The sequence below is a fragment of the Bufo bufo genome, chromosome 8 (assembly GCF_905171765.1).
Source record: "Bufo bufo chromosome 8, aBufBuf1.1, whole genome shotgun sequence".
NCBI lineage: Eukaryota > Metazoa > Chordata > Amphibia > Anura > Bufonidae > Bufo > Bufo bufo.
Genome location: NC_053396.1, coordinates 126669446 through 126695825, shown reverse-complemented (window position 1 = coordinate 126695825; position 26380 = coordinate 126669446). Strand labels below are relative to the sequence as shown.

Genomic DNA, 26380 nt, shown 5'->3' with positions numbered 1-26380 from the left:
AATGAACAGGGAGTGTCCCACAGGATTGGTTCATAGCAAATGTGGTGCCAATATTCAAAAAGAGTCCAAAAACAGAGCCTGGAAACTATAGGCCAGTAAGTTTAACATCTGTCGTGGGTAAACTGTTTGAAGGTTTTCTAAGGCTGGGTTCACACCTGAGCGTTTTACAGCGCGTTCCTACGCGCTGTAAAACGCTCAACAGGCAAGAACCAATGATTCCCTATGGGAACGGTTCTCACCTGAGCGTTTTACAGCGCGTACGAACGCGCTGTAAAACGCCCTACGCCCCAAGAAGTACAGGAGCTTCTTTGGGGCGTATGGTCGCACGTTCCCGTACATAGACTTCCGGGAACGCGCGACAATGGGCGTTTGCTAGTTTCGGAGCCGCGTATGTGAGACGCCCGATAAAATCGTGCATACAGAGCACAACAAGGTACGCTCATGTGTGAACCCAGCGTTAGAGATGCTATCTTGGAGGATCTCAATGAAAATAAGCAAATAACATCAAATTAGCATGGCTTCATGAGGGATCGGTCATGTCAAACTAATTTAATCAGTTTCTATGAGGAGGTAAGTTCTAGACTTGATGGCGGCGAATCAATGGATGTTATATATCTGGACTTCTCCAAAGCATTTGATACTGTGCCACATAAAAGGTTAGTATATAAAATGAGAATGCTCGGACTGGGAGAAAATATCTGCATGTGGGTAAGTAAGTGGCTCAATGATAGAAAACAGAGGGTGGTTATTATTGGTACACACTCAGATTGGGTCACTGTCACTAGTGGGGTACCTCAGGGGTCAGTATTGGGCCCTATTCTCTTCAATATCTTTATTAATGATCTTGTAGAAGGCTTGCACAGTAAAATATATTTTTTTTAGATGACACTAAACTGTGTAAAGTAATTAACACTGAAGAGGACAGTATACTACTACAGAGGGATCTGGATAGACTGGAGGCTTGGGCAGAGAAGTGGCAGATGAGGTTTAACACTGACAAATGTAAGGTTATGCACATGGGAAGGAATAATGCAAGTCACCCGTACATACTAAATGGTAAAACACTGGGTAACACTGACATTGAAAAGGACCTAGGAATTTTGGTGAACCGCAAACTAAGCTGTAGAAACCAGTGTCAGGCAGCTGCTGCCAAGGCCAATAAGATAATGGGTTGCATCAAAAGGGGCATAGATGCCTGTGATGAGAACATAGTTTTACCACTTTACAAATCACTAGTCAGACCACACATGGAGCACTGTGTACAGTTCTGGGCTCCTGTGAACAAGTCAGACATAGCAGAGCTGGAGAGGGTTCAGAGGAGGGCAACTAAAGTAATAACTGGAATGTGGCAACTACAGTACCCTCAAAGATTATCAAAATTAGGGTTATTCACTTTAGAAAAAAGACAACCGAGGGGAGATTTAATTTACTATGTATAAATATATCAGGGGTCAGTACAGAGATCTCTCCCATCATCTATTTATCCCCAGGACTGTGACGAGGAGACATCCTCTGCGCCTGGAGGAAAGAAGGTTTGTACACAAACAAAGAAAAGGATTCTTTACGGTAAGAGCAGTGAGACTATGGAACTCTCTGCCTGAGGAGGTGGTGATGGTGAATTCACTAAAAGAGTTCAAGAGGGCCCTGGATGTATTTCTGGAGTGTAATAATATTACAGGTTATAGCTAGTAGAGATCATTCTGATTGCCTGATTGGAGTCGGGAAGGAATTTTTTCCCCTAAAGTGAGGAAAATTGGCTTCTACCTCACAGTTATTTTTTGCCTTCCTCTGGATCAACTTGCAGGATAACAGGCCGAACTGGATGGACAGATGTCTTTTTGTAACTACTAGCAGTCCATAATGAATGTCGAGATGGGTGTTACCAGTTGGTGGCATGTCTCTGCACAGTGTGACACTATCCAATCAATGCTGCCACTGTCAGACTGTGCTAGTACACACCCCTAATTTGTAACACCCATCTGGACCTTCATTGCAGACCGCAAGCAATTTATTCATGCATGCATCTTCTAGCAGGAATAATGAAATATAAAAGATACATCATAGAATCATAAGAGGAGATGCTCCAGAATTGTTATTAGATGGGGAATGCAAGTAGTTAGTAAAACAGGCATGTCATTAGAGGTTACAAGTTTCTATTAAACCAAGAAGAATTCTTGCACTAAGATCATCTTCTCCAGTGATTTTGCACCGAGGCAGAAACCTTTTCTCTCTTTACTGAAAATTCCTTTTTGGGGGATTGGACACCCCACCGAAAAGAACAAACAATCTGCGGCTGCAGTCCTGGTTAAAAGATCTTATTTCTATCAAGTCTACAGTAGAGTTGTGCCTATTTAATCACAACCCTACAAGGTGAGTGTGGATAATTCCCACTGTATTAATTTGTTTGTTTAAACAATATTACCCTATTGTGCGCTTCTTTTCTATTTTTTTCCCTCATTCGGAGGTTACATGTCCTCTTTAAAGGTGTTGTACAGAAATACTTAAGTGCTTTCTCCTAAAACCAGTGCCACATCTGTCTACAAGTCATATGTTGTATTGCAGCTTAAATTCACTTCAATGGAACGGAGCCGCAATACTACACACATATTTTGCTAACCTCATAAAACTCCTATAAAGGATTTCCCATAATAGGATAGTGCTAGGATATGCCAGCATCTAATAGTCACAAGTGGCCTCATCCCCCTTTTCCTTAGAAGTGAGGAGCTAAGCTCTGTGGCCCCTTCATAGTGTTTCTCTGGACAGAAACGCTCCTGCCACCTGCTGGGCAGAGAATTGCAGCACAGTCTCATACAGCTGAGGGGGCTGTGTTGCAGAACCCTGCTCATCAAGATGTTTTGGCGTATACTACTTCTTTTATGCAGTGCAAGCATCAAGTGCATGCATTCTCTTAGCCCCTGCAGGTCAAGCAAGATTGTCATTTTCCAGCCCTGGATGTGACTGTTAGATGGCTCCCACAGTAAGGCCTCTTTCACACGGGCGTCGCGTGTAAGGGCCGGATAGGTACGTCGCAGGAAAATCACGCGATTTTGCCTGCAAGTGGGGTGAGTATTGTATGGGATTGTGTTGCGTTCTTTAGTTTTTTCCGCGCGAGTGCAATGCATTTTGCACGCGAGTGAGAAAAAACTGAATGTGGTACCCAGACCCAAACCCGGACTTCTTCACTGAAGTTTGGGTTTGGTGTTCTGTAGATTTTAATATTTTCCCTTATAACATGGTTAAACGGGAAAATAATAGGATTCTTAATACAGAATGCTAAGTAAATTAGGGATGGAGGGGTTAAAAAAATAAATAAAATTAAACTCAACTCATCCACTTGTTCGCGCAACCCGGCTTGTCTTCTTTCTTCTTCGAGGACCTGGGAGAAAAGGACCTTTGGTGACGTCACTCCGCTCATCACATGGTCCATCACCATGGTGATGGACCATGTGATGAGCGCAGTGACGTCACCAAAGGTCCTTTTCTCCCAGGTCCTCAAAGAAGAAGAAAGAAGACAAGCCGGCCTGTGTGAACAAGTGGATGAGGTGAGTTTAATTTTTTTATTTTTTTTAACCCCTCCATCCCCAATAATAATGCTATTATTAACCATATTATAAGGGAAAATAATAAAGATCGGGTCCCCATCCCGATCGTTACCTAGCCACCATGCGTGAAAATCGCACCGCATCCGTACTTGCTTGGGGATGCTCGCGATTTTCACACAGCCCCATTCACTTCTATGGGGTCTGTATTGCGTGAAAAACGCACAATATAGAGCTTGCTGCGATTTTCACTCAACGTACAAGTAATGCGTGAAAAAAAAAAATCGCTCATGTACACAGCCCCATAGAAATGAATGGGTCCGGATTCAGAGCGGGTGCAATGCGTTCACATCACGCTTTGCACCCGCGCGGAAAACCTGCCCGTGTGAAAGGGGCCTAAGGCTTCATGCACACAACAGAGTCCGTATTTTGGTCTGCAAGCAACAGATCCACAAAATACAGACACCTTCCTTGTGCGATCCACATTTTTTCAATCAAAGGGCTACTCTTGTGCTCAATATGGACCAGAATAGCACATGTAATTTAATTTGTGGAATGGCCACACAAATCTGCAAAATATATGGATATATGCATGGCCCCATAGAAATGAATGGGTCAGGTAGCACACGGATGAAAAATACGGTGGCGTGAATGAGGCTTAAGAGCAATTTTCATATTAATATAAGAGTGAATGACATGCAACACTATGTGCCTTTTTACCCATGCTAGTGATTGAGAATGAACTATTCCAGAACGGTGCCCAATGTGTGATCGTTTCTTTTATGCAGCACTAAAAATCATTTGTCAGCAGCTCATCGCCCCATGTAAACAGGGAATGTGCTGCTGAAAAATGAAAACTGTATGTGGGCAAACAATCGTATTAATCACTGGTCACCATACAGACAATGATTGCCACATGTAATCAGCACATAACGAGCAAAGATTGACATGCAGTTTTTTCTACTGGAGCACGGTAAGGGGCGGACATCTATCCGCCTAAAATGACCCGGTAATCTGCACGCTTAAATGGCAAGTGTCTTCCAGATACTAACAATATTTAACAGTTTATGTGTACAATTATTCCAAAGCTGAGTAATGTGTAAATTATGTACATTGCATGACTGCAAATTACAGCCTCTATTATAGAGAGATACAGAGCTGCATTCACAATTCTGCATCTTCAGAGCTCAAAAAGTGAATGAAAAGTATGTAATCAACACCCATGCTGATTTAAAGGGGTTCTCCGGGCTTTTAATATTGATGACCTGTCCTCAGGATAGGTCATCAATATCAGATTGGCGGGGGTCTGACACTCGGCACCCCCAAAAAAAATCAGCTGTATGAAGGGAAGGTGTGCGCCTGCGGTCTCCCTTCTCTCTTCCTGGTTACTGCTGTCTATGGCGAGCAGGAAGAGAGAAGGGAGACGGCAGGCAAGCACTATGCGCGCCTTCCCTTCATACAGTTGATCAGCGTTGTGTTGGACCCCCTCCCCCCCAATCTGATATCAATTTTAAAAGCTCAGAGAACCCCTTTAACTCAGGAGAAAACATAGAGATGGGCTCTCCGATGCAATGAATGAAATCCACTTGGATCAGAGAGACTTGGGTGGGGATTTATCAAAACTGGTGCAAAGGAAAACTGGCTTAGTTGTCCACAGCAACCACCAATCAAATTTTACCTTTCACTTTTCAGCGCTCCTTCAGAAAATTAAAGGCTCATTCTGATTGGGTAACTAAGCCAGTTTTCCTTGGCACCAGTTTGAATAAATCTCCCTTTTGGTGCTTGATTACAATCTCACCTCCTTTCCATGATCCTTGAGTTCCCCACACTCTTGTTCGCTCATATTTTAGGACCACAGAAGCCTCATGGGATGCATGAATGGTACATACACCCAGGTTTTAAACCTTTTTTTCTGTCTTGACCATTCCCATCCCAAAAAACCCTTCTTTTACTCTTTACCTTTTGGTCCAGGAGAGCCATCAAATCCTGATCTTCCTGGAGCCCCTGGCATCCCTGGGAATCCAGAATCTCCTTTTGGTCCTTGAGATCCTTTAAATCCAATAGAACCTGGTTGCCCTTGAGGTCCTGGTAATCCAAATCCTGGCTCACCCTTTTATTTCAAACAAAGCATTAAGGAAAACTGGGCGAGAACTGAAACTACATGCACAGTATATTATTGCAGTAGAATTATCTCTACATAGATGTCAACTTCTAGATAGAACAATAGACATTTCTTCATTGTCAACTCTACAATATCGCTTATCTATTATCTGAGACATCTCAGGGTTTTTTGCAATAAAGTAACATCTATGAATCCACCGCCATTTTTACCTTTGGTCCTGGGAAACCTGGCTGGCCAGGTATTCCATCTGATCCCGGATTTCCTGATAAACCTGGTGGTCCTGGTGGTCCAGGTGCACCCAGAAACCCTGAGAAACAAAACATGTGCTGTTCAATCTTTCCTCTTCCAAAAGACATTGCACTGTACAGTCATTGAATAAAAGCAGCATATTCATCTAAAAGTGCAACAACAGATTTTGTTCTCTTTTCACATAATATGTAGTAGATCAATATAGCAATATATATACACCTCTAAGACAGTTGGAATAATGTCCCATTTGTAAAATAGAGATGTCTTCATGACGTTCTTATTCATGAACTTTCCTAATAAATATTATTAGTGCATACCTTTTGGACCAGCTGGTCCTGGAAGTCCAATTCCTGGGACACCTGGATCTCCTTTCATTCCTGTAAGGCCTGGAAGTCCAGATTGTCCAGGCAGACCAGGCTCACCTAAAAACAGAGAGCGTAACGCAATTAATGCAAACAGTCAGTATGAGGTTTAGTAAGAGTTATGAAGAGGTAGCTTAAGCTGCCCAAAATAGACCTCAGACCCAGATCACATTGGTGACAACAACATTAATACTCTCAACGACACAGCTTTATTTTGTTTCAGCAGTGGCAGATGAAGATGAAAGTATCCTAAAGGTGCTGCAAATTGAGCTAATTCCTACAGGCCATACAATATATATCAATGAATTAGGGCTTAAACATTAGAATTTTTGGGGTCCACTGAGGAACACGACTCACCTGGGGATCCTGGTGGACCTGAACTGCCAAGAGGACCCTGAAGACCTTTAGCTCCTTTCTCCGTTACTGTTTGGCCAGGTGGTCCCTTAGTACCTAGAAAATGAATGAACAAATCATGAATGAAATCAATATGGATACAACAATACAATTTAAAAATGAACTCTCTCTCTTATGTACAGTCTGGGACTACGGAGCTCAGGGCCCACCAGTGCAATTGATTTTTGCAGCCCACTCTATACCTATATAGAAATGTTGCCTGTTCAGTTTCAGATATGCACAAAAAAATATCGATATGGCCATTTTTTGCAGATTTTCCGCATCAGAATTTGTCAAATGCAGTCGTGCATTTTATTTCACCTTTTTGCTATGGATTTAAAAAGTCAATTTCTGCTGTGGATTTTATAAACTCTCACTCACTGTACCAGAACTGTAACCCTCTGCGGATTTTCCACATACAATTCCACAGTGGAAAATCTTTGGCGTATTCTCCACATGTGAATGTACTCTTACTGCACGCAAGCATATTCTGGTTCCATACAGCTCTGTACCAAGTGGTGTAATAGGAGTACTGTATGGAGCACTACTATACTGCACCTCCAAAAGCCTTTTGATTTAAAGGGGTGGTCTGAGAGTTTGACATTGATGGTCAATCCTCAGGAAAGGTCATCAATATCAGATCAACGGGCGTCTGACTCCTGACACCCCCCAATGCAAGTGTTATCACATTAATTGGTCACATGGCCTAGTCTCACGTCAGTCACATTTAAGTGAATGATGCTGAGCTGCAATACTAAGCACAGCCGCTATCCAATGGATGGAGCTGTGCTTTGTAAGTTGTGAGGAGTGCCGCAGTCTCCTTAAAGAGCTGATTGGCGTCGGGAGTCGGACCCGCACCAATCACATCCTGAGCATAGGTCATCAGTATTAAACATCCGCAAACTTTTTCTGTAATATGGTGCAGTATGGAAGCACCATGCAGCATCACACTGACTACCTGTCAATGTTTGACAGTAAGTCAGTGTGTGAGTCTCTAAGAATGTAAGTCAGTAAAAATTGTTAGTAAGTACGTGTGTCATATGTAAGTTCATGTGTCAGTAAATCTGTGTCTGTGCTTGTCAGTATGTAAGTGTACATGGTAGTCTCTAACAAAGTATATCAGCAAGTGTCTGCAAGTGAACATGTAAGTGCATATGTCAGTAAATTGGTGTGTGTCATGCAGTATGTAAGTAAAGTGTGTATCAGCAAGTCAGCATATAGGTCATTAAGCATGCATGTCAGTAAAGTTACTGTAAGTAAAATGCAGATGTGATTTAATGTATGTTAGTAAGTGTGTATTGGTTTGCAGCTACTGCTTATTTACAGCCAATAAGACATAGCTTATTGGGGCTGATCTATTTTACAGTAGAGGATATTGATCTTTTGGCTGGGGGTGGAGTGACAAGGTTTTCTCTTCCACTGTGTCAGTTTGGGACAAGTTTTTATCAGTAAGTCAGTGTGTCAGTAAGTCGTTTGTGTAATATAGTATGTTACTAAAGTGCCAGCAAGTCACGTATGGAAGTATTGTTTTATGTAAGTGTATTTCCCGGACACTCTACCCATGGCAGCTCCTGCTTGTTTGCATCCAGAGGCTGAAGGGGCAGATTCAGATGTTGCATAGCGTCAGGGCATTTCTTGTGTTCTGTGCAGCAAATAAAACGTTTAGCCCAGCTCTAAACTGACCTAGGCAGGCAGGGAGCCATTAAGACAGGTCTTCTTGGAGTAGTGTCCAGCCTGCAGAGCTCTGATGCAGACCCTCACATACAGGCAGAGTCCGGTGTATCCTCCATCTTACTGGAGCAGCTCTGAACTGACCCCCTGCTGGAGTCTCCCGATATATATGACCGGTCTGACTGTGCGGAGTCGTACTGCAAGGAAGCAACTAGAAGCAGGGGCCTTGGTTTGTTCAGCATCGTATTGAAAGGGGCCATCTAAATGGAGGGGCCCATCAGTGGATGCTCCAGTGGGCTAGTTCGAGACTGATTATGACTATTATAGTCAATGTCCCATTTTCCAATTACTTATATAACCTCAAAATATTCTGCAGCGCTATACAGAAATTGTCAACACTCATATTACTCCCTGTACCCAATGAGGCTCACTACCCATACCTTCTAGGGCCAATTAATCTATCAGTATGCTTTTGGCGTTCGAGAGGAAGCCGGAATGCAAGGAGGAAACCCATGCACCAAAGAGAACATACAACGTCCATGCAGATGCTGTCCCTAGTCAGAATCGAATCCTGTTTGAGTTCAGCATAGTATCCATAGTATAAATATATATCTAAATAATTAAAGAATAATTCCACCAAAGACATTTATAACTGTTGTCCTGTATTCAGCATCTATTGAAGGCATGCATCAGAAAATGGATCAGGAAAAGTGTTACATTAGATGTTTCCTTAACAGGCCTTATTCAATTATGGGCAATATTCTATATTTAAGTGTATTTAACCTTTAAAGCTAATAAGGTGACAGTGATTCTAGTTAATAATATAGAGTACTGAAGTGTCTCTTCCTTTAAAGACCAAATATGCAAAGATTCCCATATAAGAGCTGGCAGTAACAGTGCAGATGACAGATGGCAGTCACAATCAATATCAAATCACTAAATGAAGACAAGTAAAATGCCAATTAACGGAGCACTGTGCACTGGCAACCGTTAGCTACAATACTCAGGCAGAAAGAAAAGGAAGTATTGATGACCATGGGTAAAAAATATTTACGAGGAGAAGCATAGAAGAGCTGTCCATGGAAGCCATATTCTTGCCTTTCCTTACATTCATCGGATTGGTTGAGGGCATTACAATAAGAGTTTAATGCATTATGTTTCATTATAAACAAAAAATAATAATTCATTGCTTTAGAGAACGTTTTATAATGTACTAATACCTATACTAGGTTCATCTCAATAAATTTTAATATTATTGAAAAGTTTAATTTATTTCAGTAATTCAATTCAAAAAGTGAAACTCATATTCTATAGATTCATTACACACAGATTGATCTATTTTAAGTGTTTATTTATTTTAATATTGATGATTATGGCTTACAGCTAATGAAAACCCAAAAGTCAGTATCTCAGAAAATTTGATTATTATATAAGACCAATTGAAAAAAAGATTTTTAATACAGAAAAGTTGGCCTATTCAAAAGTATTTACAGTATATGCACTAAATACTTTTTTTTGGCATGAATTACTGCATCAATGCGGCATGGCATGGAGACGATCAGCCTGTGGCACTGCTGAGGGGTTATGGAAGCCCAGGTTGCTTTGATAGCGGCCTTCAGCTCATCTACATTGTTGGGTCTGGTGTCTCATCTTCCTCTTGACAATACCCCATAGATTCTCTATGAGGTTTAGGTCAGGCAAGTTTGCTGGCTAATCCAGCACAGTGATACCATGGTAATTAAACCAGGTATTGGTACATTTGGCAGTGTGGGTAGGTGCCAAGTCCTGCTGGAAAATTAAATCAGCATTCCCACGAAGCTAGTCAGTAGGTGGAAGCATGAAGTGCTCTAAAATCTCCTAGTAGACGGCTGTGGTGACTTAAGACTTGATATAACATAGTGGACCAATATCAGCAGATGACATGGCTCCCCAAACCATCAATGACTGTGGAAACTTCACACTGGACCTCATGCAACTTGGACTGTGTGCCTCTCCACTCTTATTCCAGATTCTGGGACCTTAAAGGTGTTTTGTCATCACATACAATGGGTGCATATCGCTAGAATATGCCCCCATTGTCTGATAGGTGCGAGTCCCACCTCTGGGACCCGCCCCTACAACGAGAACGGAGCGGGGAAATTAATGGAAGGCGCACTGCACTCCATTCTGGAAGAACCAGCACATCAAAGAATTACATGGATGGTCATTCATTTCTGACTAGCCAGTGTACAATTTTACAATTCTCTCACAGCAGCCAATGCTGCAAACAATTATGGACGGCAATCTACCTGTCATTCTGCAGACTGGCAGATGCCCCATAAGGAATAAATGTAGATGCAATAATAAAAAACCTTTAATGTCTAGTTAATAGCTCTAATCTGTTTTATATATGTAATGGACTCTAATGACATCTATGGGGGTCATTTATCAAACACAAATATGCCTAAATAAGGCGTATTTCTGGCACAGATTGCGGTCCTTTGTGCCGCAATCTGTGACTTCTCCCCGCTCATGCCAAGTCTAAAAAAGGGGGCGTGGTGTGGGCGGGGAAGGGTCAGCAGGCCCATCTCATTTACCATTTTCTACGCCGGTTTTAGGCGTAGAAAAATGTCTGAATGTAAAACATTTAGAAGTGGTGGAGTGGCGCCTCTTCATAACTCCGGCGGATCCACCGCCAATGCAGGGCTTTATTGAGACCGGTGTCTAAAACACCGGTCTTAATAAATGTATCCCTATATCTTTATTGGAATGTACAATTTAAAGCAGAGTTCCAATGTTATTTATATGTACCATAAATCTTTCTAGAACCTTAAACTTGGAAGAGACAGAGGCCAAGTGTCAAATAATTAGACATGAGATATTTAGGTATGACAAGCGTCCACAGAACTATTGGGGTCATTTATCAAACTGGTGTAAAGTAGAACTGGCTTAGTTGCCCCTAGCAACCAATCAGATCCCAACTTTCATTTACCAAAGGAGCTGTCAAAAATGTAATTTGTAATCTGATTGGCTGCTATGGACAACTAAGCCAGTTCTACTTTACACCAGTTTGATAAATGAACCCATATACGTATAACATACCCTTATCGTCAGTTCTGTGATGTTTTAATTGCAATAATGAATATTATATTTTCTTTGTGTTCACAATTTAGTTACCTGGAGCTCCAGGTGCTCCCGGTCGACCAGAAACTCCCTGAACTCCTTTTTCACCAACAGGACCAGATGGACCAAAGCCAGGTGGACCTAAAGGACCTCTGTCACCTGGAAGTCCAGGGAGGCCAGGTTCACCAGACAGACCACGCTCCCCTTTGAAAGCAAGGCCACCCTAGAAATAATAAGAGTTAAATTATTACTAGTTTTACGAAAAAATCCAAAATAAAAAAAAGTCTTTTAATAGTTGATTTATGCACACAATAAAACCTCAGGGAGATGACCACTGAAACTGCACTGAAAAATGTGGGGTCCTCTCAAAGATGGCTAGTATGCCTAGTAAATAAAGGCTAACAATCTGTCACTGGAAATCAGCTCAGCCAGTGACTGATGGGACCATAGGGCTATGCCAGGACGCATCCATGATCATGTGATCACTGGATCCAATAAGCAAACTGGCATAAAAACCACAGCATGTGGTCATTATGGAGTTAAATATAATTCCTTCCTATATCTCTTGACATGTATTGTTTCCAGAAACTATGAAATGCAAAGCCTAGATAAGTATAGACTTAAAGACTAAAGAGTTCTATTTCATGAAATTACTTCCTAGAATAAATCATTATAATCCTTGAGGGTTCAGCTATAATTAGTCACTTTATTATTAATCAGTAAAACAGTGCTTATGCATAGGGTTTTGGCGACTTTGCATACGGAGCAACATTAAGAGGTCAGCTCTTCTGACATAGTAAATAATTCTCCATGAAATAATACTGGAGAATCTGCACAATGTGCCACTACTCTGCTATTCCTCCTGGAAATGTTTCAATAAACTGACAAGTGGATGTTTCCATTAGGGCTGTTTCACACGAGCGGATGCCGTGCGTGACATCCGCTCCGTGAAAGAGTGCCAAGACCCGATGCAGACTGCAGAGGCACGGAGCATTAACATGACTGATAATGCTCCGTGCCTCTCTGTGATCTCTTTACTACGAAATCACAGTGACAACTGTGATTTCGTAGTAAAGAGGTCACAGAGAGGCACGGAGCATTATCGGTCATGTTAATGCTCCGTGCCTCTGCAGTCTGCATCGGGTCTTGGCACTCTTTCACGGAGCGGATGCCACGCACGGCATCCGCTCGTGTGAAACAGCCCTTATGCTTCTGAACAGGAAGTGTCCCCACACACACTGATACCATCAGCACTGACTGGACCATGGAAACAGTGTGTTGGGACATGCTCCATTGAAGAGAAAATGGTGTCTACATAAAACATACATACCGGCTCTCCCTTAGGACCAGGAATTCCTGGAATTCCATCTCTTCCAGGAAGACCATCAAGGCCTGGGCTTCCACCTGGACCTGGGAATCCAGTGTCACCTTTATCTCCTTTCAGTCCAGGTAGTGCAATCACGTCACCAGAATCTCCTTTAGGCCCAGGGCGGCCAGGGTTACCAGAAGAACCAGGAAATCCCTGTGTGGCACAGAGATAAAGGTATTATTTACTTATCACATTTCTTGTTGCCATATCTCACATACGCTGCTTAGTACATTTATTAATGTGCACAGATAACATTTCTTCTTTTTACATATTCAGAATAATGCCTTCATTTTATCTGCCAGCATTGGAAGGTTTTTTTTAGACAGTGGGTCTTCAAAATCCTGGAGATCTGCTAAACAGGTTTTCTTGACCCTGAACCCGTCAGAATTCAATAATATTCATCACAAGCACTGCTGATAAAACTGGGTGCATTTGTTTTAAAGTAATAGACATGCACAAAATCCAGATTTATACTTACTGGTTGTCCAGGAGGACCCAACAAACCGGGAAGACCAGGATCACCTTTTGGTCCTGAATAACCAGGCAACCCTATCAAAATAAGAAAATGTGTGAGATGTACACAAATGGCTAATATACCCAGTATGACACTAGCAGGTAGATACTTTGCAAATACACTGCCTGTCCAAAAAAAAAGTCACCACCCAAAAAAAAAAGGTCACACACTCTAATATTTTGTTGGACTGCCTTTAGCTTTGATTACGGCACGTATTCGCTGTGGCATTGTTTAGATAAGCTTCTGCAATGTCACAAGATTTATTTCCATCCAGTGTTGCATTAATTTTTCACCAAGATCTTGCATTGATGATGTTAGAGTCTGACTGCTGCGCAAAGCCTTCTCCAGCACATAACAAAGATTCTCAATAGGGTTAAGGTCTGGACACTGTGGTGGCCAATACATGTGTGGAAATGATGTCTCATGCTCACTGAACCACTCTTTCACAATTTGAGCCCAATGAATCCTCGCATTGTCATCTTGGAATATGCCCGTGCCATCAGGGAAGTAAAAATCCATTGATGGAATAACCTGGTCATTCAGTATGTTTAGGTAGTCAGCTGACCTCATTCTTGGAGCACATACTGTTGCTGAACCTAGACCTGACCAACTGTAGCAACCCCAGATCATAGCACTGCCCCCACAGGCTTGTACAGTAGGCACTAGGCATGATGGGTGCATCACTTCATCTGCCTCTCTTCTTACCCTGATGCGCCCATCACTCTGGAACAGGGTAAATCTGGACTCATCAGACCACATGACTTTCTTCGCTCCAGAGTCCAAACTTTATGCTCCTGTCACCGCCAGCTCTCTGAGAAGCTGTGGCAGACGTTCTTCTGTACCTCTTGCATGATGTTCTTTGTTTTGGTTTCACTTTGTCATCTCTTTTCCTTCTCCCAGCTGTCATCTATTTACACTGATTGCCTCCCTTTATATTCCCTTCCATACTGCCTCACTTTGTGGTTTATACTACTTCCTGGATTGTGTTCACTGCAAGAGGCTGCAACTGCTGGTTCCTCAGATAAGTCTTTTACTTTATTTGTGTTTCAGTGCTGGCTTGATTCTAGGTGACCCTGACTCCCTCCGTATTAAGTGCAGGGAGCCGGTGGTCGTGTCCCCTCACTATTATAGGGTTTTTTCAGGTGTCACTCAGTCTAGGTACGAGGGCATGCAATTTTCTATCATAAAGATCTTTGCATGGGCAAAGCAGTCAGGGAGAGCTCTATGGGTTTTATAGGGCTCACCCATATGTTCCTTAGTTTGGGATCAAGTCAGTCCAGTTTTCTGCAACACCATCCGTGACATTATAAACCGCCATAACCGTCTTAAGCATGGATCCGGTTTCAGCCTTGATTGACCGCATGCAGGGTCTTTCACTGGAGGTAGCAGATCTCCGTAAAACTGTGTCTCAGTTTCAGGTGACCGGTTCTGCTTGCGTTCATGGAGTTTGTTCCGAGCCTAAGATCTCGCTTCCGGATACGTTCTCCGGGGGTAGTGAGAATTTTGTTCGTTTTAGAGAGGCTTGCAAACTCCATTTTCGCCTACTTCCCCATTCCTCTGGTGATGAGGAGCAGAGGGTGGGGATCATCATCTCGCTGCTCAGGGATAACGCTCAGTCTTGGGCCTTTTCACTGCCGGTGGGGGCACGGCCCTCCGATCGGTGGATTAATTTTTTGTAGCCCTGGGGCAGATATATGATGACCCGGATCGTATTGCTCTGGCTGAATCTAAACTGCGTCTTTTATGCCAGGGTAAACAGTCCGCAGAGATATATTGTTCAGAATTTCGGAGATGGGCAGCTGATACTGGTTGGAATGATGCTGCACTTCGAAGTCAATTTTGCCATGGTCTTTCGGAGGGATTGAAAGATGAATTTGCCTTTCATGAGAGACCTGCCTCCTTGGAGTCTGCCATGTCTCGAGCTGTTCGTATTGACAGGCATCTTAGAAAGAGAGGAGAGATCACTCCTTCCTGTCATATTCAGTTCAAGGACAGTGGGGCGGTCTCATTCAGTGCGCAGGGGTCTCAGCCTCTCTAAATCCCCTCTGAGGAGGAGGCCATGCAGCTGGGTTTGCTTGTCTCTGATAGTAGAGGATTCAGCTCTCAGAGGAGGGTTTGTTTCTGATGTGGAGGTATAAATTATTTGGCAAATGTTTGCCCCTCTAGGAGATTCAGGGAGTTCTCTGAGGGTAATAAAGAAACAAACAAAAAAAAAACCTCTAAAAACTTTCCATCTGTTACTATTGACAAGATTGATGTGGAAATTGAAGGTTTGCCGTTTGCTTGTAGTTCCCGATGCTCATGTTGAGGATATGTCATGTTTCGTCCTAAATGGATTACCTACTCCTCTAGTGTTGGGGCTACCCTAGCTCACTAAACATAACCCCACCATTGATTGTCAAGCAAGGCAAATAAATGATTGGAGTGACTTTTGCAGAGAGAATTGCCTCACGGCGTCTCTTTCAGAGGTTTCTACCAAGACTGTACCATCTTTTCTCTCTGAATTTTCGGATGTGTTTTCAGAGAGTGGTGTCCAGGAGCTGCCCCCTCACCGGGAGTACGATTGCCCTATTAATCTCATCCCAGGCGCCAAGCTGCCAAAATCACGTTTATATAATCTCTCCCAACCGGAAAGAGTCGCTATGCGTACTTATATCTCTGAGAGCCTGAGAAAGGGACACATCTGACCCTCGAAGTCACCTGTTGCTGCTGGGTTGTTAAGAAAAAAGATGGTTCTTTAAGATCATGTCTGGTTTCAGGGAGCTGAACTGTATCACAATTCGTGACCCTTATCCGCTTCCTCTGATCCCGGACCTGTTTAACCAGATTGTTGGGGCTAAAGTTTTTTCTAAGTTGGATTTAAGAGGGGCATACAACCTAGTCAGGGTCAGGGAAGGGGACGAATGGAAGACGGCCTTCAATACCCCTAAGGGCCATTTCGAGAATTTGGTTATGCCCTTCGGTTTGATGAATGCTCCAGCCGTCTTCCAACATTTTGTGAACAGCATTTTTTATCATTTAATGGGGAAATTTGTACTGGTGTATCTAGATGACATTTAGATTTTTTCTCCTGATTTCAAAACTCATAGGGACCACCTACGTCAGGTCTTGCTCATTCTGCGGCAGAATAAATTGTACGCTAAACTGGAAAAATGTGTGTTTGCGGTTCCAGAAATTCAATTTCTGGGTTTTCTTCTCTCCACTTCTGGTTTTCGCATGGACCCTGAGAAGGTCCGCGCTGTGCTTGATTGGGAGCTTCCTGAGAATCAGAAGGCGCTGATACGGTTTTGCTAATTATTACAGGAAGTTCATTTTAAATTATTCCTCTGTTGTTAAGCCACTCACTGATATGACTAAAAAGGGGGAAGATTTTTCCTCCTGGTCGGTAGATGCGCTTAAGGTCTTTTCTAGTATCAAAGAGAGTTTTGCTTCCGCTCCCATCTTGGTACAACCTGATATCTCTCTGCCTATCATTGTTGAGATGGACGCTTCTGAGGTGGGTGTAGGTGCGGTCTTGTCTCAGGGTCCCTCTCTTGCCAAATGGCGACCGTGTGCCTTTTTCCCAAGGAAACTCTCCCCCGCAGAGAGAAATTAAGATGTGGGAGATAGGGAGTTGTTGGCCATCAAATTAGCTTTTGAGGAATGGCGCCATTGGCTAGAGGGAGACAGGCCAGATGGTCTTTATTCTTTTCTAGGTTTAATTTTGTTGTCACGTTCCGCCCTGGGGTTAAAAATGTGAAGGCTGATGCCCTGTCAACGTTGTTTTCCCGGGAGGGGGGAACTTTGAAGACCCAGGTACCATTTTGGCTGAAGGGGTGGTCGTCTCTGCTCTTTATCCTGATTTGGAGGCAGAGGTTCAGGCAGCCCAGGCAGACTCCTGATGTTTGTCCTCCTGGGAGGTTGTTTGTGCCTCTCGCTTTACGACACAAGGTTTTTAAGGAGCACCACGATACTGTCCTTGCTGGGCACCCGGGGAGTAGAGCCACAGTGGATCTCATTGCTCGGAGATTCTGGTGGCCCGCTCTTCGTAAGACGGTTGATGGTTTTGTGGCAGCCTGCGAGACCTGCGCTTGTGCCAAGGTCCCTCATTCACGGCCATCGGGTTCTCTCCTCCCGTTACCCATTCCTTCCCGTCCTTGGACGCATCTGTCCATGGACTTCATTACGGACCTGCCTCGTTCCTCAGGGAAGACTGTGATTCTGGTAGTAGTGGACCGTTTTAGCAAAATGGCGTATTTCATTCCCTTTCCTAGGTTACCCAATGCTAAAACGCTGGCCCAAGCATTTGTTGATCACATTGTCAGATTGCATGGCATTCCTTTAGACATAGTTTCTGATAGGGGCACACAGTTTGTTTCCAGATTCTGGAAGGCCTTCTGTTCTCGCTTGGGGGTTCGGTTGTCGTTCTCTTCTGCTTTTCACCCGCAGTCGAATGGCCAGACCGAATGCGTCAATCAGAATCTGGAGACATATCTGTGCTGTTTTGTGGCAGAGAATGAGGAGGTTTGGTGTTCATTTTTGTCCCTTGCTGAGTTTGCTTTAAATAACCGTTGCCAGGAGTCCTCGGATAAGTCACCATTTTTTGGTGCATATGGGTTTCATCCGCAGTTTGGGACATTCTCTGGAGAGGGGTCTTCTGGTTTACCTGATGAGGAGAGATTTTCCTCGTCTTTGTCATTTATTTGGCAAAAGATTCAGGGTAATCTGAAGAGGATGAGTGAGAGATATAAGCGTGTGGCGGATAAGAGACGTGTGCCTGGTCCGGACCTGAATGTGGGTGATCTGGTGTAGTTGTCTACAAAGAACTGAAGGTTCCCTCCTGGAAGTTGGGTCCTAAGTTTATTGGGCCTTACAAGATCTTGTCCGTCATCAATCCTGTTGCCTTCCGTCTTGATCTTCCTCAGACTTGGAAGATCCATAATGTTTTTCACAGGTCCCTATTAAAACTGTATGTCCAACCCACTGTACCCTCCTCTTTGCCTCCTCCTCTGATTGTTGTTGATGGTAATCTTGAATTTCAGGTCTCTAGGATTGTGGATTCTCGCATTATCCGCGGTTCTCTCCAGTACCTCGTTCATTGGGAGGGTTATGGTCCTGAGGAGAGGATGTGGGTCCCAGTGGCGGACATTAAGGCCACTCGTCTTATCAGGGCTTTCCATAGGTCCCATCCTGAGAAGATGGGCTCTGAGTGTCTGGAGTCCACTCGTAGAGGGAGGGGTACTGTCACCGCCAGCTCTGAGAAGCTGTGGCAGATGTTCTTCTGTACCTCTTGCATGATGTTCTTTGTTTTGGTTGCACTTTGTCTTCTCTTTTCCTTCTCCCAGCTGTCATCTATTTACACTGATTGCCTCCCTTTATATTCCCTCCCATACTGCCTCACTTTGCGGTTTATACTACTTCCTGGATTGTGTTCACTGCAAGAGGCTGCAACTACTGGTTCCTCAGATAAGTCTTTTCCTTTATTTGTGTTTCCGTGCTGGCTTGATTCTAGGTGACCCTGACTCCCTCCGTATTAAGTGCAGGGAGCCGGTGGTCGTGTCCCCTCACTATTATAGGTTTTTCAGGTGTACGAGGGCATGCAGTCTAGGTACGAGGGCATGCAATTTTCTATCATAAAGATCTTTGCATGGGCAAAGCAGTCAGGGATAGCTCTAGGGATTTTATAGGGCTCACCCATATGTTCCTTAGTTTGGGATCAAGTCAGTCGGATGTTTATAACTTCCAGTTTTCTGCAACACCATCAGTGACAGCTTCCTAGCAAATTGAAGCCTTTTTTCTGGTTTGCCTCACTGATTAGTGTTTTTTTTACGGCTGCACAGCTGTTCAGTCCCAATCCCTTGAGTTCCCTTCGCATTGTGTGTGTGGAAATGCTCTTACTTTCACTATTAAACATAGTCCTGAGTTCTACTGTTGTTTTTCTTCGATTTGATTTCACCAAACATTTAAGTGATCGCCGATCACGATCATTCAGGATTTTTTTCCCGCCACATTTCTTCCTCGAATACGATGCGTCCCCACTATCCTTCCAGTTTTTAATAATGCGTTGGACAGTTCTTAACCCAATTTTAGTAGTTTCTGCAATCTCCTTCTCTGCTTGATGCATGCCAATGACTTGACCCTTCTCAAACAGACTAACATCTTTTCCACGACCACGAGATGTGTCTTTCGACATGGTTGTTTAAGAAATAAGAAGCAACTCATTGCACCAGTTGGGGTTAAATAACTTATTGTCAGCTGAAAGATAATCGCCCATGCAGTAATTATCCAATAGGAGGCTCATAACTATTTGCTTAGTTAAATCCAGGTGGCAACTTTTTTTTTGGACAGGCAGTGTATTTTTGCTGTGATATATATATATATATATATATATATATACACACACAATGTGACACTTACATATAAACATACAGTACATATGGATACATTCACCCACACATGCGTATATATATATATATATATATATATATATATATATATATATATATATATGACACACAAAAGTCAAACATGACTTGCTTATTTGAGCAGGTTTGGGCACAGCAGGACAAGACTGCTCCAGTCAAAATCTGTGTGTGTAAACGGCCATCTGACCAATGATTGGTCAGAAAATCTGTCTCCCTCCCTCTCCTCTGACTGGACTGCTGTTTGTAATGCAGCCTGCCATCTGCTGGTGAAAGCTGAATATCTCCCATATACTGTTCTCCTTTCATCAGCAGATAGCAGCTTTTATTACAGACTCTAAACAGCTAGAAAGTAGAGCCAGAGGGATGCACAGAGAATGAATAAACTGTTCTTGTGTAAATGGGATTACTAGTTACTTAAAGGGTTTCTGTCATCAGAAAAATGGGTATTAACCTGGCTGACATTAGCGATGTGCTAATGTCAGCTGAACATAACTATATTAGTCTCATGTCACTATGTGCCGCCGTTATTTAGAAAAACAAACTTTTATAATATGCAAATTAGCCTCTAGGAGCAGGGGGGGTGTTGCACCTGCTCCTAGAGGCCTGCGCTGAATACATCGCAGTGAGGAAGCTGGCTGACGGCAAACGTCCTTCCCTCACTGTGCCTGCGCCGATTACTGAACGGGACGGCGCAGGCGTGAGATTTCCCCGGCAGACAGGAGACCAACGCTGGCCTGGCCCTGTCAATCAAGTGTAGAAGGGCATGGAAAGAGGTAAGCGAACAGGTGCAACGCCCCCCTGCTCCTAGAGGCTCATTTGCATATTATAAAAGTTTGTTTTTCCCAATAACGGCGGCAGGCAGAGAGATGGCACTAATATAGTTATGTTCAGCTGACATTAGCACATCGCTAATGTCAGCCAGCTTAATACTCATTTTTCTGATGACAGAAACCCTTTAAAACACCGGTAAGAGAAATGTTAAAATAATATTATAGATCTATCTGCCAACAAATTTTTTTATCCTCCAATTTTACGAGAATCAAAAACTTCTCATTTACCTGGATTTCCAGGAGGACCAGCAGGGCCAGGTTCCCCTTTCTGGCCAGTAATTTCATTTCCTATACAGTTGAAGCAGGTATCTCCCTTGTCACCTGTAGACATATAACATTATTACAATGCAATAACTACATAGCTATATAAAGATGTAGGCCACACGTAAGTTCTGCAGACATCGATATCATTGTGATGTTACATCTTTGTCAAGTTGTGTCATGTATCTTTTTCCATATAATAAGTAGGAATGATCAAGATTTGTTGGCTACTGGAAAAGGCTTATACAGTGGTATCTCCAGAAGAGATTTTAAAAGTTGAATTTAACCTACTTCATATAATATCAGTATGTCTGCTAGAAAGCCAGACAAGCAGGGGCGTAATCGGGCCCGGCGGGGGGAGGGGGCCCACTGCGCTCTCATGTAATGGGAGCGCTCTGACGGGGCCTGGCATGAAGTACAGTGACAATGCCGGGCCCCGTCAGAGTGCTCTTCAAACATCTATATAATGTGCCCCAGGCGCACAGACAAGAGGCGGCGCAGAGGCAAGAGGGGGGCGGGCATACTCACCTCGCAGTTCTTGTCACTGCCGGGCTGTGGTCTCCACTTCCTGCTTCACTTTTCTTCTGAGCTCCGGCGCTCCCCCTGCAGGCCGCACATCGCGCTACTGGCTGTGGGAGGAGCGCTGAAAGCCCGGGAATCGGCCTCCAGCACAGCCAACAGCGCGATGTGAGTGTGGGAGCGCGTCTTTAGGGAAGAAAGATGTTTTTTTATTTTTTTCATAAAGCTGCATACTGGAGGCTAAAGGGGGGCCACAAGAAGAGTGAGGGGGTACAAAAGTGGGCATTTTTACTAAGGGGGGCACCTAATCTGCCATAACTACTTTGAAGGCATAACTACTGTAAGGGGGCACATAACTGGGCATAACTACTGTGAGGGGGCACATATCTGGCCATAACCACTGTGAGGGGGCACATATCTGGCCATAACCACTGTGAGGGGACAGATATCTGGCATATCTACTGTGAGGGAGCACATATCTGGCCATAACTACTGTGAGGGGGCACATGTCTGGGCATTACTATTGTGAGGGGGCACAAAATTGGGCATTACTACTGTGAGGGGGCACATATCTGGGCATAACTACTGTGAGGGGGAACCATATCTTGTATAACTACTGTGAGGGGACACATATCTGGGCATAACTACAATGAGGGGGCACAAAAGTGGGCATAACTACTGTGACAGAAACAAAGGTGGGCATAACTGCTGTGAGGGGCCACAAGGGGGACATAACTATTGTGAAGGGGCCACAAGGTGGGCTTCATTACTGTGAGGGGCCACAATGTGGGCATTAGTACTGTGTGGTAGCACTTAGGGGAAATGTCCTAGATTACCCTGCTTTACATTGGCATGGCTCATTCTTACAGGCCAGCACAGCGCCCCCTGCTGGTGATTTTACAGGGACAGTCGCCATCCCTTCCTTATTCTTATTTTCTCTATCACCACAGGGACCTTGTTCTGGATCCAGTGGACTTCACACCAACGCCAGCAACACCCTGGATGAGGTAGGACCAGATTTTAGTAGTTAGGACTGGGTGAGTGTAGCCATGCATTGGGCTTAGTGTAAAAAAAATTGCCGCCTCTTTGTATAAATTGGGGGGGGGGGGGCCTAATCCAAAGTTTGCACCGGGGCCCATAACACTCTAATTATGCCACTGCAGACAAGTGTAACAAACACTGAAAACATTACCTTTTTGTCCTCTTTCCCCATTAAGACCTGGATTGCCTTGGGAGCCTGGAAAGCCCTGTGGTCCTGGCATACATAGCTCTCCAACTGAGTATGAGAAAAAATAATCAGAAGCACTGAGATGACCACAAATAACACATCCATTCTAGGGGTACTGATTTAGGGTCAGGTTATGTGTTGATGCAATTGAACAGGATGCAATGCATAGCAATTTGAGCAGATAGGAGCAAACAATGTTATTCCATAACTAGCATTGATTTTATAACATTGGTATGCCATTGGTAAAAGACTCACTGTACTCCTGTTTAGGTTTAATCTTACAAATGGACCAACTGAACTATAAAGTGTTGTGAAGGACATTGTACATTAAGAAGCAGTCCAGATACTTACTAGAAGGATCTGAAGACCCTGGAGGTCCAGGTGGTCCTGGAGGTCCAGGAAATCCAGTACTACCATCTTCACCAGGAGTACCTGGTATAGATATTCCTGGAGATCCTTGATCTCCTTTCTGTCCTCTTTCTCCTGGAAAGCCAGGGTCCCCTGGAGGACCCGTGGCAGAAGAACCTACACAAAATAAAACAAACCATACATTTCCACATACTGTACTACTGCTAAATATTAAAGACTGTCCATAAATTTGATGCTGGGAATTCAAATCACATATATATTAATCATTATACAGTATTACTGTGCATGTTGGATATGTATTGTATTATACTGTAGATATATTAATTGTATTATAAAAGTAAGAAAGTGGTACAAAAATCTGAAACTTACACTGACTGTTTTAAATAGTCTAATGTAATAATAGTGATAGTCTATGTAGGATTATATAGGAGTATACATTATATAACTTGTATTTGGCATTTTTTAGCTGTTTTCTTCTTTGCATGCTGCACCTTTAATTCTCAGGTGGCTCTGAGCTGGTGAGCAGAAACTGCTTTATATGATGTCTTACCACAGAGTACAGATAGAGACAGGAGAGACCTCTTCCTAAAATTCAATCACTCAGAATGACTCTCTCCCTCCTCCACTCCCTCCCCTCTCTATAGACTTCTATGGGATGATGTAATGTGATCTTTCCATCTTGGTTTAAACAAGACTGCTTTATCACATATTTCTGAAAAAGTTAGTTTAGAAGAGAGGGAATAGCTCTAGAACAAGGCACTTTGCTGTGATAAAATATATTACAAATTTGCTTACATTTGCGTGTACTATTGATTTATGTAAAGTTGTGTGAAACAACACTGACCCCATTTAAAGGGGTTGTCTCGGAATATAATATTGATGACCTACCTGTGAGGTAGGTCATCAATATTACATTGGTAAGGGTCCGAATCCTGGTCCCCCCAGGCATCAGTTGGGTAGCGGCTGAGAATAGTATTCGTCCCTTGTTTAAGACTAGGTTCACATCTGTAGTGGAGGAGCAGCCATCTCCAGTTCGGGCAGGTTGCATTTTTGCCAGAACCTGAGATGCTTTTTATTTTTTTTATTTTTCTGTTTCTAAACTGGAAAAACCTAACCAAAAAAACTAAAAATAATCTGGCAGTCCACCCCTGGTCTTTATTCACAAGCAGCTGATCAGAGGCCTCAACCATCACATCATAACCGGCATCATGGCCCACAATGCAGTTCTCTGCTGATGAAATTAGGAAATTATTACACTGCCCAATTTTTCAGCAGATAATCGCTAACGAGTGTTTGCATAAAAGCTCATGAGCAATCATCTTGCAGTGTAAGGCCCCTTTCACACGAGCGAGTTTTCCGCGTGCGTGCAATGCATGAGGTGAACGCATTGCACCCGCACTGAATCCGGACCCATTCATTTCTATGGGGCTGTGCATATGAGCGGTGATTTTCACGTATCACTTGTGCGTTGCGTGAAAATCGCAGCAAGCTCTATATTGTGCGTTTTTTCACGCAACTCAGGCCCCATAGAAGTGAATGGGGCTGCATGAAAATCGCAAAAATCCGCAAGCAAGTGCGGATGCGGTGCGATTTTCACGCACGGTTGCTAGGAGACAATTGGGATGGGGACCCGATCTTTATTATTTTCCCTTATAACATGGTTATAAGGGAAAATAATAGCATTCTTCATACAGAATGCTAAGTAAATTAGGGATATAGGGGTTAATTTTTTTTAAATTAATTAAACTCACCTCATCCACTTGTTCGCGCTGCCCGATTCGTCTTCTTTCTTATTCTTTGATGACCTGGGCGAAAAGGACCTTTGGTGACGTCACTGCGCTCATCACATGGCCCATCACCATGGTGATGGGCCATGTGATGAGCGCAGTGACGTCACCAAAGGTCCTTTTCGCCCAGGTCATCAAAGAAGAAGAAAGAAGACGAGTCGGGCAGCGCGAACAAGTGGATGAGGTGAGTTTAATACATTTTTATTTTTTTTAACCCCTCCATCCCTAATTTACTTAGCATTCTGTATGAAGAATGCTATTATAAGGGAAAATAATAAAATTTACACAACACCTAACCCAAACCCAAACTTCTGTGAAGAAGTTCGGGTTCGGGTACCAAACATGCCGATTTTTCTCACGCGCGTGTAAAAGACATTAAAACATTTTGCATTCGCGCAGAAGAAATCGCAAATTTTCCAGCGTCGCACCCGCATCCTATCCGGCCCTCACACGCAACGCCCGTGTGAAAGAGGCCTAATACTGCCGCCAATTGCCCGATGAACGAGGAAATTACTCAGACATCTGGCAATCCAAATCTCTTGACATGTTAAAAAATTATCATTTGCAGGCAGCAGATCGTGGTGTCTAATCACGATCAGCCACCGGCAAACCTCTATACAGCATGGGGATGAGTGATGGCATAGCAATCGCTCCTCCCGTGCTGCAGAGGAGATCGCTGCATGTAATAGCAAATGTCTCCTCTGCTAGCGAGCAGGTGATTGCTGGGAGGGAACGCTTCCTTCCCGACAATCATCTGCCACATCGGGATGTAATACAGCCTTAGGGCTTGTTCACACGAACGTATTTTGCGTTCCGTATTTGGGCCGTTTTCTACGTTCCGCATACGGTCTGTATACGGAACCATTCATTTCAATGGGTCCGCAAAAGATGTGGACAGCACTCTGTGTGCTATCCGCATCCGTTGCTCCGTTCTGTGGCCCCGCAAAAATTATGAGTCCTGTCCTATTCTTGTCCGTTTTGCGGACAAGAATAGGCATTTCTATAATAGGCCTCCTGTTCCGTTCCGCAAATTGCGGAAGGCACACGGGCGCCATCCGTGTTTTGCGGACCGCAAAAAACGGCACGGTCATGTGAACGAGCCCTTAAGAGGAGTCACCAATGTTAGTGTGTCATGTAGGCTTTACTATATTAGTGTAGGAGTGCCTTCTCTTTGTGTATCTGCATACATGTTCAGAGACTAAAGAGAATTTCTATTTGCCTGCAACATACAGTAGCTGATTACAATGGCTGCAACTTCCAGGTCCCTTTTACAGTAGTAAGAGCAGTTCTCGATCACAAACCAATGCTTTAACGGGTGAGGTTCTGGTCATGATTAGACTTCACCTTTTCACTTGATTTCTCATATAAACTGTAAGGTAAATTTTACATAAATCTGTCACAGACTCACCTGGGGTTCCTGGAAGACCAGGTGGACCTAGTGATCCTGGAAAGCCACGTTCTCCTTTATCTCCAGGGAATCCTGGAGGTCCAGTGTTTCCTTTTGGTCCAATGGTTGGTTCTGGTCCAGAAATCACCTATGAATATTGAAATAATAAATGCAGAGTTAGGCCTATTGCACACGACCGTATGTCTTTTTCAGTGTTTTGCGGTCCGTTTTAAACGGATCCGTTGTTCCGTTTTTTGTTTCCGTTGTGTTTCCG

At 43.5% G+C, this 26380-nt stretch overlaps 1 protein-coding gene across 5 annotated transcripts in view; it reads right to left on the bottom strand.

The window, feature by feature from the left end:
- Positions 1-26380, bottom strand: part of COL4A5 (collagen type IV alpha 5 chain) — a 158790-nt gene that overhangs the window by 61830 nt on the left and 70580 nt on the right. For all 5 annotated transcript variants that reach the window (XM_040442331.1, XM_040442333.1, XM_040442335.1 and 2 more), the window contains exons 19-29: positions 26128-26254; positions 22915-23088; positions 22528-22611; positions 20784-20876; positions 13286-13356; positions 12769-12960; positions 11493-11661; positions 6630-6722; positions 6228-6332; positions 5871-5968; positions 5499-5649 (exon numbers count right to left, since the gene is read on the bottom strand). In XM_040442331.1, the coding sequence (XP_040298265.1) occupies positions 5499-5649; positions 5871-5968; positions 6228-6332; positions 6630-6722; positions 11493-11661; positions 12769-12960; positions 13286-13356; positions 20784-20876; positions 22528-22611; positions 22915-23088; positions 26128-26254 (1357 nt within the window). The remainder of the gene's footprint in view (positions 1-5498; positions 5650-5870; positions 5969-6227; positions 6333-6629; positions 6723-11492; positions 11662-12768; positions 12961-13285; positions 13357-20783; positions 20877-22527; positions 22612-22914; positions 23089-26127; positions 26255-26380) is intronic.